Below are 15,652 nucleotides of genomic sequence, written 5' to 3'. Positions count from 1 at the left end.
TAAACATATATGTACCAAATGGTGTAGCATTAAATTCTTTTTTTTTCTTTATTAAAGCTTTTTATTTTTCAAAACATATGTGTGGACAATTCTTCAACATTAGCAAATCAATGAAAAATAGAAAAAGAACAAATTAAACATCCCCAATTAAACATCAAATTGAAAACCTTGAAAACCAAAGGTGAAATTAATAAAATTGAAAGAAAACTATTGAACTAATAAATAAAATTAGAAGCTAGTTTTGTGGGATAGGGGAGGGGAAACAGTAAGATAGGATATGCCATTGATTAATCTGATTTCTCTTTATTTTATTTATATAAGGGTTAGAGAGAGAAATGTTCCTTTAACTAGTGCTTTGACTGCATCCTTTAAGTTTTGGTACCTTGTCTCATTATTTTGTTATTCTCTTTAAATTATTGATTGTTTCTGTGATCATTTCTTTGATCATCCCTTTCTTTAGGATTCAGTTATTTAGTTTTGAATTAATTTTGTTTGTTTGTTTTTGCTGAGGATTTGGGGTTAATTGACTTGCCCAGGGTCATATAGCTAGGAAGAGTAAGTGTCTAAGACCAAATTTGAACTCAGGTTCTCCTTATTTCAGGGCTGGTGCTCTATCCACTGCACCACCTAGCTGCCCCTCCAATTAATTTTAAATCTCTGTTTCCACTGCCCTTTATTGAATGTAATTTTTATATATCACCTGAAAAGAATGCATTTAATATTCCTGCCTTCCTACATTTGATTGTGAAGTTTTTGTGCTATAATACACAGGTCAGTTTTTGTGTAGGTACCATGTGCCACTGAGCAAAAGGCATATTCTTTTGTATCCCTATTCATTATCATATCTAACTTTTCTAAAACTTTATTCACTTTCTTCATTTCTTTCTTGTTTATTTTATGGTTAGATTTATTTAGTTCTGGGAGAGGAAAATTGAAGAGCCCCACTAGTATTATTGTTTATTTCCTCCTGTAATTAACTTAATTTGTTGTTTTAAGGATTTGGATGCTCATATTAGATTTAAACATATTTCTACCATGTTTAACATATATTGAATTACTTACCGTCTAGGGGAAGGGGTGGGTGAAATGGGGGAAATTGGAGCACAAGGTTTTACAAGGGCTAATATTGAAGAATTGTCCATACATATGTTTTTTTTTTTTTTTAAAGTTTTTTTATTTAATAATTACATTATATTGACACTCATTTCTGTTCCGATTTTTTTCCCCTCCCTCCCTCCACCCCCTCCCCTAGATGGCAAGCAGTCCTTTATATGTTGGATACATACATATGTTTTGAAAAATAAAAAGCTTTAATAAAGAAAAAGAGATATTGGAGTGGTTTGTTAATTTCTTCTCCAGCACATTTTACATATGAAGTACTAAGACAAATAGTATTGCCCAGGGATCTCACTGCTAGTAAGTATCTGAGACAAGATTATAACTCGGTTAGATGTCTTATTGACACTATTCCAGATAGCTATCCGTATTAGGAGCTCTACCTTTATTTGAATTCTCTATTGTATCATACCTATTTAATATACATCTTAACTCACCTGTTAAGAGTTAAGCACTATAAAGGTAAGGATTGTACCATTTTTTTCCAAGACTTGAATCCCTCAGGGCCTAAACACGATACCATGCACATAGCATTTAATCAACTCAACAGAAAATTTAAACTCAAGAGCTCTTCAACACGCTTGACAGGAAAAATAGAAATTTCCAAAACTTCACAGTGGTGACCAAATAAAATAATTTAGAAATTTCCTAAATTTGAGGGTCAGCTATTGTGATGGTTATCACTCTCTAGGGAGAAATCTCAGTCCTTACATTCCCTGGCTATATGATCTTCCCTTTTCCAAGACTGTTCTCTCATCCATGAATATTTGCATAATAACCTCTTAAGTCTAGGATGAAAAAAGTATTTTATGAGCCTAAAAGGTTATCCAAGCCAATAAACATTAAGTACCTATATGCGCCAGGCACTATGCTAAGCATTGGGGATACAATTAATAACAAGAAAAGCGAAAATAATGCAATACCGACACAAGAACTGACTGAGAGTCCAGTTTCTGGCTTGTACACAGGAAGGCATTGGGTGGAATTTGGTTACCCTCCCGCCCTCTCATTGCAAGGGAGAGCAGTGAGGGGGCATCCATCAGGTGCGAATTGGCGGCGTGATGATTACTTCTAAGTGATGCGCCTTTCCCGGAGGACCGCGGGTTCCACGAAGCTGAAAAGGAAGCAGGGCAGCAGATGCAAGCAGAATGAGTCCACTTTCTATCCCCAAGAAAGGAAAGCATCAGGTGGAGTTTGGTGGAGAGAGGTGGTATCCAACGAAAAGCTCTGATTGCTGTTATTAACGTTACTAGTATTATTTCTTTCTCTGTGATCACCTATTGGCAGTGTTGGTGGGCAAAATAAGATGGATACAAGAGATTTCCTACTTCATCCCCATGGGCTCAGTTTTTGGCTCCCTGGTGCCTTATCGGTTAGTAAACATTCGTCCATTCCGTCGTTATTTTTCTCTTGGTTGTACAGCATCCATAGCCTCCGGATTTGTCCAAACTATTAGTCTAGGCCAGTTTCCAAAGGCCTCCCTTTGGCCTCTTCCCAGCACGTGACGCGCATAATCTAAGGGAGGAGGGGCAACCTGGGGGAGGGGCAGAGTTCCTCGGTTCTAGCGTCTGAGCGCTAGATGGGTGTGGCCAATAAAGGGAGGCGGGGGAAGAGGATTCCGGTGTGCGCCTCCACTAGTGCCCGCACTGGAACTGCGGGTGGAGGCGAAGGGGAAGAATCGTGAGGGAAGGAGCAGCGTCGCGGGAGCTGCCGGCATCGAGGCCATGGAGAGGGGTCACGCGGGTCTGGGACCGCGCGAGGGCTTGGCGCCCGAGGAGGAGCTTGAACCCCCGGGAGCTTCCTGGAGCGGAGACAGCGGGAATGTCTCTCAGAGTCACAGCAGCGCCTCCGGGCTCTGGGAGGAGGAAGAGGAGGCGGCGGTGGGGGCCCAAGAGGAGGAAGGCGAGCGGAGCGGGCGGCGGCGGCCCAGTCGGGACCACGAAGTCACTGGCGACGCTGCGGGCTCGGACTTGCCTCTGCTCCGCCGCACAGCCGCTGGCTACGCCGCCTACCTACTGCCGGCGGCCGGAGAGGGAGGCGGCCCCGAGGTGAGCGGGCCTGGGGAGAGAAGTCTTCCTCTCTGGGCCTCCCCCACTTCCCCCACCCACTCTATCCCACTCCCTCTATCCCACCCCTAGCTCTTGACGGACTTAGCTGGCTCTCCCTGGGACGGCTTCTCATCTCGCTCGACTCGGGTCGCTTCTTTTTACTTCCGGATGTCTTGGCCATAAAGTGTGCCCTCCGCCCCCAGCTAAGCTGGGAAGCTGGGAACCCCGGATCCGCTGGGCTAGGGAGGGGACGCGAGCCCCATTATCTGACCCGGGCTATCGTAGCAAAGCAGTCAACCAACCCACCTGCGCTTATTGAGTGCTAACTATGTGGTAGGAAGCCGTACCTGTGGGGATATAGACTCCTGGGCGCTTAAAAATAAAGCTTTTTGGCTGGTTGAGTCATTGATAGTCTTTGGCGGAGGGAGATATATACATATACAACACACACACACACACTCACTCACTCACTCGAAATAGTTTGGGGTGGGAGACACTAGCCGCCGAACACATCAGTAAAGGCCTCATCGAGGAGTTGAAAGCTGAGTAGAGCTTTCTAGACAAGTAGGCATTCCAAGAGGTAGGGATGAGGTGGAAAAAACATAATAAACATTTATTAAGCACCCCTGTGTCCCAAAAGCTCTGGGGTGGTTCTAGGCTATTAAAGCTTTAAATTGCCTGTATGTTTCAGGTAAGGAGAGTAGCCTGTGCAAAAGCCTAAACATGCAAACATCAGTTTCTTTGGTCTTTAGAGTGCATGATGGGAAGTAATGTATAACAAACTTGGCAATTTCGAACTACTTCCAGTCCCACCTCCCCCATTCATTGGAAGGAAATTCACTGTTAGGAGAGCCAAAATAAAAAAGCATTTCCATTTTCCAGTATTTAAGAATAGTACCCATGACCTGGCCTGTTTTGTAGAGCCATTGAATCCCCTGCTTAAATGTCCTTTGTATTTTTCAATACATAACTTTAGTAAATAAATAGGAGAGATGGAAAAAGGAAACCAAAATAGAAGTGAAAGGTATCACAGGGGCTAGAAAAGTACTATTTTTTTAGTACTTAGTATTTTAACAAGCTGTTTCTGAGCTTAGGTATTATTTTATTGTATTATTTTGAATATTGTTTGTAATAAAATATACTTCCCAAACAGACTAAAAACTGAAGAATGATTGTGCTGTTCAATTAAGATATTGTGTTTTCCTTTAAATGTTAAGCTAGCTTCCTAACCAAGTATTTTGTAAAAAAGTTAATTTTCAACTCTGAGAACTCAGGCAGCAGTGACATAGTAGAAGGAATACTGGATTTGGAGAATAGTAAGGCTTGAGTCTGGATTCTTGTGGCTTTACTACAAATTTGACCTTAGTTTCTGAGCTTCAGTCTACTGTGAAAAATGAGGAAGCCAGGAGATGTCACTTAAGTTGCTTCTATCTATGCTTTTAAATGTGATTCATGGAGCATTTATTTATATGTATGTATGTGTATGTGTATATGCATATATATATATATATACACACACACAGATATGTGATTTGGGGATTTAATACTTATTGCTACAAAGTTAACACTTTAAATATTACCAATTGGTTTTTACAAAACATATAAATACTCCTCTTTACCTAGATGATTTCCGTAATATATATAGACTAAAGACTTAATATTCCTTAATTCTACGTGACATCTCATGAACAAGTGCCTGCTTGTCAGATTTAGTCAACAACTCAAAACTAAACATGTTCATAGCAGAAACCATCACTCCACCTGAAATCTCCGCTTTCCTTCAAATTTTATGTCTATTGAAATAAGAGTATATCATCCCTTTGATTTTGCAAAGTCTTAATATACTCCTATATCTCTTATATCTTTATTCTTCTCTCAGGTGGACTATTGTCACAATTAATTAGTGTTTCTGAATTTTGAAGATCAAATGAGATACCCATAGAAAGCCAAAAACTTATATAGAAATTAGTTATCATTTCCTGACTTATCTCTAATCCATCTTTCACATAGCTGCCAGAATAATTTTTCTAAGCTCTCTTAATACTTATGGAATGTGTTTGATAATAGAATTTAGAGCTGGTAGGGACCAGTTAGGGAAGGTATATTGCTAAACTCAAGGGATACAAAGGCAAACATACAAAAATGTTCATAGAGGAGAAAGGGAAGGAAGGGAATAAGACTGGAAGAGACTGAAGATAATGTAGCCCAAAGAGATAACAATTTTCTCAGAATTACACAAGCAGTAGTAAATACCTAGGATTTGAACTTCAAATCCAGACGTCTTTGTACTCAGTTATTCTTAGCAAATCTAGTCTTTCTTAGAAATCACATCTTTTCCTAAATGCTCACAAACCATCTCTTTAATAATCCACTTGCTGAGGCTTGAGGTCAAGATTTTTTGGTTCTGGACCCATAATTTTAAATCAATGGAGGAAATTCCTTTCATCACTGCATATCAGCAATTCATCCATAACTTATATTCCTAGAATTTTCAGGAGTACAATATCAAAACTACCAGCCTATAATTTCTAGAATCTGCTAGCTGTTTATTCTCCCCCTGTTCATAATTTTTCAAAAATTACCTTGATAGCTTGCTTCTTTCACTGCTCTAATATGTAATTTCTCTGGGCCTAGATATTAGCAAAAATTTGATCTGCCTTCTTCAGTTATGAGGGTATATTTTCCATTTTTACTTGATGTTTTTTTTTTCCCTTCCCTACTAGAAACCCTGCAATAATTCCTCTTAATTATTCTTCTATATCAGTTTCAGATCCTGAATTGTGGTTTTAAACTTTTCAGCTTATCTATCTCTAGTTAATGCTATTTTGGGGTATCTTACATGATATTATTATAAGATAGGCTTAAATAGTCTGTTATAGGCCCCCTTTCCTTCATGATTCATCTGCTTTTTTCCTTTTGTGCCATGTCTTACTTTGTTTCAGTGTTTCTTAAGCCACAATCTATTTGTCATTTCTTCTCCCCCCCCCCCCCCGCCCCCCAAGTTGTGTCCAAATTCTTGAGACTTCATCTAGAGTTTTCTTGGCAAAGATTTGCCTACTGGTTTGCCATTTCTTTCTCCAGCTCATTTTATATATGAGGAACTGAGGTAAACAGCATTAAGTGACTTGCCTAAAATCACACAATAAGTGTCTGAATCCAAATTTGAACTCAGGAAGATAGTCTTCCTAATTACAAAGACAGTGCTTTGTCCACTGTGCCATGTAGCTGTTCTCCATATCTTACGTGCAAGCAATTTTCCCATGCTTAGCAAAGACTCTTAATTTCTAAAGTATATCCTTTTTAAAGACCATATCTTCTTTACGTTTAAGTAGGGTTCAGTTTGCCGAATAGCCAAGGTAAATTATCTAATTATAGCTATATAGTGAACATCATTGATTTAAGCCCTCTCTTCTTACACCTATGAACTAATTATCCTTTTGGTACCATACAAACTGCTTGTGTTTTATTCTGTAGTCTCTTTGTGGTATTGAGAATGTCTCAACATCAGTGGGTTGGTATGCTTATAAGCCAAGAGAGGAAAAAGTGAGTGAGTGAGGTTTTGAATTTTAATATTTTTGGAATTCTGAAAATCTACTCATTTACCATATCAACTGAGAAATCTTAAAAAATGAATACACTGATTATTTTTTCTATTGACTATATGAAATATAGAATTGATCAGTTACTACATGATGAGTTTCCTTTTTTAATCACTTTAGGCATAGGAAAGTTGTGATCTTTCAGTGGAGAGCGGTCCACATTAATGAAAAATAAAAATCACTTGAACTAGAGTAACATAAAAATTAGTGCAAAGAATCTATGGAAAAGTCATTTTCACTGTATTTTCTATCCTGGTAATCAGTTGATTAGAAAGTTGCCTCCAAAGTTTATTGATCCTTCAGTAAACTCATACATGACAATTTGAAACATCATGGTTAAACTTTCTATTTTTGTGTTGCAGATAGAAGCTTTAGACAGGAGTCTTGAAGACTTACTAACTAGAGTTGATGAATTTGTTGGGATGCTAGATATGGTATGTTTTGATGAAATTCATTTTGCTGTTTCTTTTAAATATTTATAAATATGCACTTGTTTTAAATGGCCATGAAACTCATTTTCCATTCCATTTTTTAAGGCATTGTTTAGTGCTATAAGTGCTGTGTTCATACTTTACATGTTTTCATAAATGATTTCTCTCCAGTGGAACATAAACTACATTTGAAAGTAAGAATTGTCTCTTTTGTCTTTGTATTGCTAGGACCCAGTACAGTGCCATATAAAGAGTGGGAAACTAAGATTTTTTAAATGGCATCAAGGAAATCTATAAATGGAAAGTAACATGCAGGCTAACCATGTAGAGAGAGCAAGGGATAGATAATAAACTGTGTACGCTGGACTGATTCCTATATAATATGGAGACCTAATGAAATTTATCGACTCTATACATCCACAAGCACATTAGAGGTATACTCCTTAAGAAATACTGTTGGGTGTCACAGTATGAGGTAGACAGATTGTAATATGGATTAGTGGTGGGGAATATCCACACTAATAAAATCACAAGATTAACTGAACTAAAGGAAATTTAGCATATATATGCATTCTAGTAATGGTATTCATATTTTTCTAATTAATATTCTTTATGGTAAAATAAAACCTATCATTCATATTTTGTTTTAGATTCGAAGTGACTCCTCACAAGTAGTCAATGAAAGTGTACCTCATATTCACAATAAAGCCACTGAAATGAGTGAGATATATAGAAAAATTGACAAATTGGAGGTAGGTAGTGACTTTTAAAAGTACATAAGATACAAATTAATTTTTGAAAAGTTTTGAAAGTATATTACTGTATTTATAGACTTGGATTTTGTTAAAAATTTATTTAGCTCTGTATTTCATTTTAAAACTATCTTTCATGTATCTTTTTGTTGGCACCAACTTGTTCTCAGCTAAGGTATGGCATCGGTATACAATCAGTAATAACCAGTGTTATTAATCAATATTCAAACTTTGACATATAGGTAAAATGAATTGTAATAAACTTCAAAGGGACATTTCATTGTGTTTAGAAGCTTCAGTATCCTACTACTTATCAAGGATATGTGTTTATGCCCTTAACAGTGGTTACTTTTTAAGACAATACCTATAAACTAGCAAAATAGATAGCATATTTATAATTTTTTAAAAAATGAGTATTGTCTGAAAAGACTGGTGGGCAGTTATTGCAAAAGTTGTAAATTTAATGGTAAGAATTAAAAATAAAAGACAACATCCTAGAAATTAATGATGGGAATAGCCACATGTAGTGACTGTTTGATAGCAAGTTGAAAATAAGATTCTTTTCTACTTTCAGAAGAAATCAGTGAGAAATAATGGGTTTAATTTTCATTAGGTTCTTTATGACATGATGGCTAAGTTTTTAGAGATTCTGGAAAACAGTTTGGGGCTCAAAAAATATTGAAGATTAATTTTCTTAATTGGATATGAGATAAAAAATCAGGTTATTCATAGAAGGTCAAATTACAAACTCTAAAGTCATCAAACTAGTTTAATTTCACTCACTTTTTGAGTACTTAATGTTCTTGTTGGGACTTCATTAAAGCTAATTTTTATTATTAATCAGCTTTTTTGTATATAAGAGTCAGAGAAATGTACAAATAAGATTATAGGCAGGAAGTTTTGTCTTTAAAAAAGCAGATTTTAGCTTTCAAAAATGTTTAATTTAAGATATGAATTAGATACTATCAGTGCCACTTATTAAACTGTTTTACTTTTTCTTTTGTCATTCAACACAAATGAACATGAAAAATTGAATAGAGACATTTATGTAAATTGGATTGCAGGCAGGAGATAATTTGTATTCTTTAGTGTAGGATTATACTAGTTACTAAAATTTTTTAAATTTTGCAGTCACTCATAGATTTGAACCATACACATAGGGATAAATAATACTGAAAAGTCTTCTGTTTCTCCCCACTTCCCACATTTTTCCTTCTTATCTAGGCTTTTGTTAAAATGATTGGAAATTGTGTGACAAGAATGGAAGAGCAGGTGACAAAAGCAGAAGCAGAGCTTGGAACATTTCCCAACACATTAAAGAAATTTTTGCACACAATTAATGTGCCATCCTTCCTTAATGTAAGTTACTAATTTTAGAGGCTTTATTGTATCTGTTTTTTAAAAAAGCTCCTGTAGATTAAATTATAGCCCTAACTTTATACTTGGGAAGCTTCCTTGACCACTAGCTAGTTTTTTAGACCAATGAAATCATAGGTATGGATAGGAAGACATTTTTAAAATTTAGAATTAAGTAACTATTTAACTCCTCTGGCTGAAAAGGCAACATGTTTTTGAAGCTGTCACAAATAATTTTTTTTTTTTAAAGCAAGCTAAATCTGAAATTTGAAGGATAACAAATAAGTGGGGCAAAAGCTTTTGTAATATGTCATATGAATAATTTTTCTTTTTTACAATTATTTCCAGAAGTCGTATTCCACAAAGCAACAGCAAACTGTCTATGAACCTCCTATCCTTTTCAGGACAGAAGACTATTTTCCTTGTTGCAAAGAAGGATCTCAGGCATGATATTGTACAATACAACTACTTAAGAAAAGACATATCAAAGGAGAAGTTCTTATCTTGAAAAAATTATTATACATATCTACTATTTAGTGTATTTAAGATGTTGTGTGTATTTAATAAGCAGTTTTAAAACAATATTTTTCATTTTGTGCAGATTGTATAGCTTCCCATGTCTTCCAAATCTCAACTAAAATTTTGTTTAAATGGGGGAGTAAAATGAGTAAATATTTCCTTATAATTATCAAAATTGCTACTTTTATATTTATACTATCCTTGTGTCAACAGTATTACTTTTTTTAAGATTTACCTTCACAAGGTCTTAAAGAAAAACTACTGTAGTATTACAGAGCATTATTTATTATCATTCTTAATGGTTGAGTCTTCCTATAGTTTATTTTTTTAAATAAACTGTTAATTAACATGATTTGAGCTTTATACATTTTGAATTGTAAACTATGCAATACTATTAACTTGTAATTAATTTTGAAAGTTATATTGAAATAATGCTCGCTATAATCTTGTTTGTAAATGACTGTGTACATAGTTTGAGTTATAATTTAAATTCAATTAAAATCAAAAACTTATTTGCATAGATTTTTTTCTTGAAGTGCTATTGAGCAAAAAGCCTAAACGATTTTTTAATAGAAATTTTGTTTTATCTTGAATGCAAATTTCCATTTTCTCAATGGATATAGTAAATTTTAAGAACTTCCATAAAGGTTTATGTGGGGGGAAAATTGTACAGTTTACTCTTAGCTAATGTTTTAGCAAAATCATACAATTCTTCTAAGTCAAAGGATCATAGAAGCATTAGAAAATTAGAAAGGCCTATGGAGGTTTGGTCCTCTGATCAAGAAACAGTTACACTGGACTTCAAAGTAATTAAAATCACAAAATCAGTAGAAGATTTATATAAGTAAAAGAGGAAAAACTTGTGTCCTCCACCCTAAATAGTAAATAGTAAGCTTTGCATTCTTAAAATTGAAGAGTTGGATGAGACTCCCCCTCCCCACCTCCCTTATAGGTGAGGAAAATGAGGCCCTGAGGCCTTACAAGTAGTAACAATATTTTGACCCCAAATCCAGTTCTATGCAATGTCATTTTTTTCCCAATTATATTATGTGATAACAAGTTGGATCTTCTTTACAGTAGCTAAAAAGATACTCTTTTCTGTATAATAGATTTCAGCTTCCATTTCAGAGCTTTGTTCTACCTTTCAATGAAGAGGACAAATAGGTGCCTGGGTCCATTCTAGATTCCTTTAATTGTGAGTAATACTGATGTTAATAAAACTAGGACAAGTCACTAGGACTTTATACTTTGCTAAGTATTTGTTACTGTTTGATACTCTAACCATTATTCACTGTGTCCTCATTTGTTCTCGGTAAATAATTTTTGCAATTCTTTATTAAAAAGCCCATAATTAGTTCAGGATCTTAAGAGCTTTCTATCTTTCTGATCTTATCTGGCAAACAAGAAGAGAGTTTAAAAATGATTGAATTCCCTGAAAACCAAAAACATTTCAAGAAATCTGAAATTAAAACTGCCCAAAACTATAATAAGCAGAGGCCAAAGTGAAGATGAACAAAAACACATGTTTTTGTGTTAACACATGTTAAAGTTTGCAAAGCATTTGTACGTATTGTCCCATTTGTTTCTTACAAATGGATAGACTACAGTTAAATAACTTATCTAAAGTCACACACTTCATATAGGCATTAGATTCAAACCCCTATCTCTTTAACTCCAAGTGAAACACTTTTTTCACTATTATGATATTTTTAGTATACATATATACACCCATACATATGTATATATGTGTATGTATGAGAGATTGTATATATACAGATTAGACCAATTCTGATCACTGCAAAGTCCTGTTACCTGGATTTAAAAAATCAGATGTACAAGTATAAGTGAACAAAGATGGGGCTTCCACAGTATACTTAATGAAAGAGATGTGGAGTGTTTTATTGTATTACAGGCTCAGTGAATTAGCACTATCCTAGTGCCAGAAAAACAAATATACCAAGTTCTCCCACTAGAGTCTGAGTTCAGTTTCTCACATGTTTACTTATGGCCCTTTAGGTTCTGAAAGCGTACAAGTTTAGGTAGTTCCTATTGAGCACTGAAGACTTCAAGTACACTCTAAAAAATGAATTGTTTCATCTAAAGATCAGCTAAGTTTGGAGAGGCTTGTAACCAAGTTGGCTAATCTATAACAGATTTTTCTGGCCAAAGCATTTCAAGAAATCTAAAGATTCCAGCTGCATCAGCATCTACCAGAAAACCAGGCCTATCCCACAAAGGCATCTTACCATTGTACTCTGCTATTTGTTGATCAGTTCCTCCCTTCTCCCCAGCAGGAAAAAACTATCCTTCAGACCTAGACGTCATGATTTTTCCACCACTCCTTTTCTGCCTTCCCCAAACTAGCCTCAGCTTTGTCTTGTTAAATCATTTCAGATCCTCCTATGTGATGCCATTTGGGGTTTTCTTAGCAAAGTGATTTGCCTCTTTCTTCAGCACATTTTACAGAGGAATTGAGTCAAACAGGATTAAGTACACTTACCTGGGTCACAACACTAGTAAGTGTCTAAGACCAGACTTGAACTTGGAAAATTGAATCTTCCTTACTTCAGGGCCAGCACTCTATCCATTGCAACTTGGATTTGGCACTCCACCATTAAAGATCACTAAAATCTCACCTAACCCCCTATATATATATAGTCACTCACTGGACTATATTTCATATACCCTTCAGCCCCAAGAAACTAGGGCATATTTAGCACTAGCATCTCACCATTTGCCCTATTATCATTCCCATACTTAAAATCTACTACCCTATAACTATTTATATAATTCCTTGGCCCCTACTCCTCTATGTTGTGTCCCTATATTAATATAAGTTTATACTTGCCAAGAAATGTACTTAAATTGGAGACAGACTGCTCAGGTAACCAGCTAGCACACCAACTAGCAAAACTTTTTAAGTTGGTACCAGACCAAATTATGGTCAAAAAATGCAATAAGAAACTAGTGAGTACATCAAATTATTAGCCAGAAACTCATGGTCAAGTGACCAAAATCCATAACTTGCTGATTTATTCTATGAAAGCAAGAAATATTTGAACAAAATCAAATGGCTAAAAATGGAAAATTATATAAAAAACAAGTGATCTTATCTGGCAAACAGATTAAGAAGAGAGTTTAAAAATGATTGGATTCCCTGAAAACCAAAAACATTTCAAGAAATCTGAAATTAAAACTGCTCAGAACTACAATAAGCAGAGGCCAAAGTGAAAATGAATAAAATCTACTGAATCCTTTTAAAAAGAACCCTTAAAGGAAAAGTGTCCAAAGTATCATTGACAAAATTCATACTTCCTCTTTTAATAGAGAAGAAAAAACTCAAGTATCCAGAAAAAAATAACAAACATCAACATTTTAAAAGGCAATAGACAATATAAGACAAACTAATTTCCCTTACACATTCTATAGGGGAAAATGGACTTTAACCACAAAAAAATTTTTTTTCAAACATTCCTGATGAACCAATTAAAAACTTTGATCTTCAAAAGCAAGAATCCAGAAAAAACAGTTAGGTAATTGATTTGAGCAATTGAAGTTGTAAGATGATGTACTAATAGCAGGAAAAGAAACAATATCTTATAAGGGTATTAATTAAATAAGAAAAACCTGTCCTGAAAATGGATGTTGTTTGAAGGGTTTGAAGGGAAAGAAAGGGTGGAATTTGATTTTTCTAATTTCAGGGCATGAATAAATGGAAAGATGAAGAGGTAAAGTCTGTTCAAATGAATAAAATTTAGTGTGAATATACATGAAGCTGAACAAATGAACAAGTAGGGATGAAGGGGAAGGTAAGAAAGAGGGTAATATCAGGAAGGGAAGATACAAGCAAAATAAACTTAACTGATCCTGAAAGAAATTAAAGAGAAGGGGAAAGGTGTTTGCATTTTTTTTTTAAGAAAAGCATCCATTTATTTAATATTTTCAGAGATTGTAGATTCACTTCTTTAAATCAAAGTTAAAAAATTCAAAGGTTCCAAAATAACAATGCAGGAAACATCAAATACAAACAAAATAAAAGGACACTAAGACATTTTGTTTTCATTTCACAAATAACTTCCACAGCAGACTATGAAAAACATACCCAAAGTGAGGTTTGGCAATTAATCTCCCATGATCTATATTAGCTTCTCAGTTTAATGTTGAACTGAGAAAGTGAGTTAGATCCTCCATAACTTTAATATGCATCTTCCTATTGGCTAAGAAGCAAAGGACCGTCTTCCTTCATGGTTGTGGGATTTGGGGATAGTCCTAATTGTTAGGATTTTGATTTTTCTTTTTATGTTTTCTTTCCCTCCCTTTCCGATCTTTTATATACTATCATTCTGTGTGTAATACTGTTTCTTGAACTAGGGAATGGCTAAGTAAATTATGGCATATAAATATAATGGAATACTATTACCCCATAAAAAATAACGAGATGATTTTAGAGAATCATAAGTGCTATGAATTGTCAAGAAGAATCAGGCAGCTAGCATAGAGTACCAGGCCTGAAGTCAGGATTCATCTTCCTGAGTTCAAATGTAACCCCAGACATTAGTTATATAATCCAACCCTGCTTCCCTCAGTTCAGGTACAAAATGAGTTGAAGAAGAAAAATGGCAAATCATTTCACTGTCCTTGCTAAGAAAATCTTAACTACAAAAGAACCAGGTGAACAATTTTCACGAACAGGAAAAACAAAACAAAACCTACTTTGAAAGACTAAAGAACATAGGTCAAAGCAATGATTAACCATGATTCCAGAAGACCTATAATGGAACACTTCCTGACAGATATGAGTAGAAGAAAATACATTTTTGGACATGGCCATCGTGTGGATTTATTTTATTTTACTATACTTATTTGTCATAAGAGGCCCTCCCTTCTTTTGTTTGGGGGAGGGGGGCAAAGGGAAGAAGGATTAGCAGAAATGCCAAAAAAAAAAAAAAAAAAAAACCCAGCCATTTTTTAAAATGCACAAAAGGAGACAAAGGAAATGCAGATGGAAGCACAGGCATCACAGAATGGCATTGGCACTTGCTTTTTTAAAGAAGGAATGAGAAATGGGTATTCGATCTCATATATATAAAGTCCTCTTTTTATGTATGGAAATATTTATCTATAGTGTTAAAAACTTTAAAAGAAAAAAGACAGGTTCTTTAAAAGTAGGGACTACCTAACTTTAAATTTGCATCCTCAGGCCTGGCATATTATAGGCAGTAAAGAGTATTCCTCAGTGGGAATACTCATACCAATAAAAGCCATAGGAACACTATCAAATTGCACTCACAGAAACATGGTTCAGAACAAGATTATATCACCATTGTACTCTTCTTTCCAACCTGAGTCAAATCTGGAGTATTTTGTTGAATTTGAGGTATGCATGTTAGGTAAGCACTGATAGTCTGAGATGTATTTGAGGTAGCAAGGGAACTAAAAAATGCCAGGTAAGCATTTTATAGTGTCCAGTTTTTTCTTACCCACCAATAATCCTTCCTGATTACATCTAATACTCCTACTATACTATATTGTTATGAGGATTATTTGAGGGAACTAAGTTCAGGTGACGAGAATGTGACAACAATAAGTAGGGTTTCATGGGATAGGGGAGTCGAGTATATTTTTGCCAAGGCCCTAAAGCACCAACTTCTTTGAGAGACCTATTTGAGCTCAGAGAAAGTAAAATTAGCTATCTGAAAGTATTATAAGCTGTCTTTCAGCAGTGGTATGTTTGTCTGGTTTTCAAAAGAAAGCTGGATGACCATTTGTTAAAGATGTTTATAGACAAGATTTTTGTATAAGACAAGATTTATAAATGGGATTAGATGACT

At 35.2% G+C, this 15,652-nt stretch overlaps 1 protein-coding gene across 2 annotated transcripts; it reads left to right on the top strand.

The window, feature by feature from the left end:
• The first annotated feature begins 1,245 nt into the window (after positions 1-1,245).
• BLOC1S4 (biogenesis of lysosomal organelles complex 1 subunit 4) lies at positions 1,246-13,734 on the top strand. 2 transcript variants are annotated; one of them, XM_051970582.1, is made up of 5 exons: positions 1,248-3,164; positions 7,126-7,197; positions 7,845-7,946; positions 9,171-9,305; positions 9,651-13,734. In XM_051970582.1, exons 1-5 carry the CDS (start codon positions 2,841-2,843, stop codon positions 9,750-9,752), a joined length of 735 nt encoding a protein of 244 aa, XP_051826542.1. In that variant the 5' UTR covers positions 1,248-2,840; the 3' UTR covers positions 9,753-13,734. The 2 variants fall into 2 exon arrangements, with proteins under 2 accessions (XP_051826543.1, XP_051826542.1); XM_051970583.1 differs by lacking the exon at positions 7,126-7,197 and having other exon boundaries at positions 1,246-3,164.
• Positions 13,735-15,652: the final 1,918 nt, after the last annotated feature.

The sequence above is a fragment of the Antechinus flavipes genome, chromosome 1 (assembly GCF_016432865.1).
Source record: "Antechinus flavipes isolate AdamAnt ecotype Samford, QLD, Australia chromosome 1, AdamAnt_v2, whole genome shotgun sequence".
Lineage (NCBI taxonomy): Eukaryota > Metazoa > Chordata > Mammalia > Dasyuromorphia > Dasyuridae > Antechinus > Antechinus flavipes.
The sequence above is the reverse complement of the archived record's forward strand: the minus strand, read 5'-3'. Positions and strand labels throughout refer to the sequence as shown.